The sequence below is a fragment of the Gregarina niphandrodes genome, assembly GCF_000223845.1.
Source record: "Gregarina niphandrodes unplaced genomic scaffold scaffold00142, whole genome shotgun sequence".
NCBI classification, from domain to species: domain Eukaryota; phylum Apicomplexa; class Conoidasida; order Eugregarinorida; family Gregarinidae; genus Gregarina; species Gregarina niphandrodes.
In genome coordinates this window covers 2,278-2,789 of record NW_011645905.1, presented here as the reverse complement: position 1 = coordinate 2,789, position 512 = coordinate 2,278, and the positions used below count along the sequence as shown (strand labels likewise).

At 46.5% G+C, this 512-nt stretch overlaps 1 protein-coding gene across 1 annotated transcript; it reads left to right on the top strand.

The window, feature by feature from the left end:
- Positions 1–72: 72 nt before the first annotated feature.
- On the top strand, positions 73–397 carry GNI_212130 (hypothetical protein; the record flags this gene model as incomplete). Its single annotated transcript, XM_011135529.1, has 2 exons — positions 73–321; positions 353–397. The coding sequence occupies 2 exons, from the start codon at positions 73–75 to the stop codon at positions 395–397; spliced, it is 294 nt and encodes a 97-aa protein (XP_011133831.1).
- Between the last annotated feature and the right edge of the window lie 115 nt (positions 398–512).

The following is a 512-nucleotide window of genomic DNA, read 5'->3' as shown; positions in this document are numbered from 1 at the left end:
GTTGGCAGACGAGTCACGCACAACTGCCAATGCCTATACCCGTATACGAATGACGAGGGCAAGTTCCCCAATATGCAAGCGATTGGACCAGTGATCGCATGGGCGGCCGGACAACAGGAGATCATGAAGATCGACTTGTCGAAGGCATTCCATGCCATCCCCATCGCGGAAGACCAAATGAACTACTACTCGTTTCTCGGAACGGACGGCACGGCGTACAGGTATGTGCGCATGCCGATGGGTGCAATGTGTGCCCCAAAACACTTCGCAGTCGTAATGATGAAAGTGTTGGGACAGCTACATGATATTGATAAGACGCACGTAAGATCTTATCAAGATGACATAATAGTAGCCGGTGAAGATAGAAAAGAATGCTCCGACCGGTATAGTAGAGTGATACGTCACCTACGAGACTTTGGCTTTAAGATTAATAAAGAAAAGTCATCTACGAATACTACATTAGTGATACTTGGATACGAGTTCACTAAAACGTCTATTGGAATTCCCAAAGA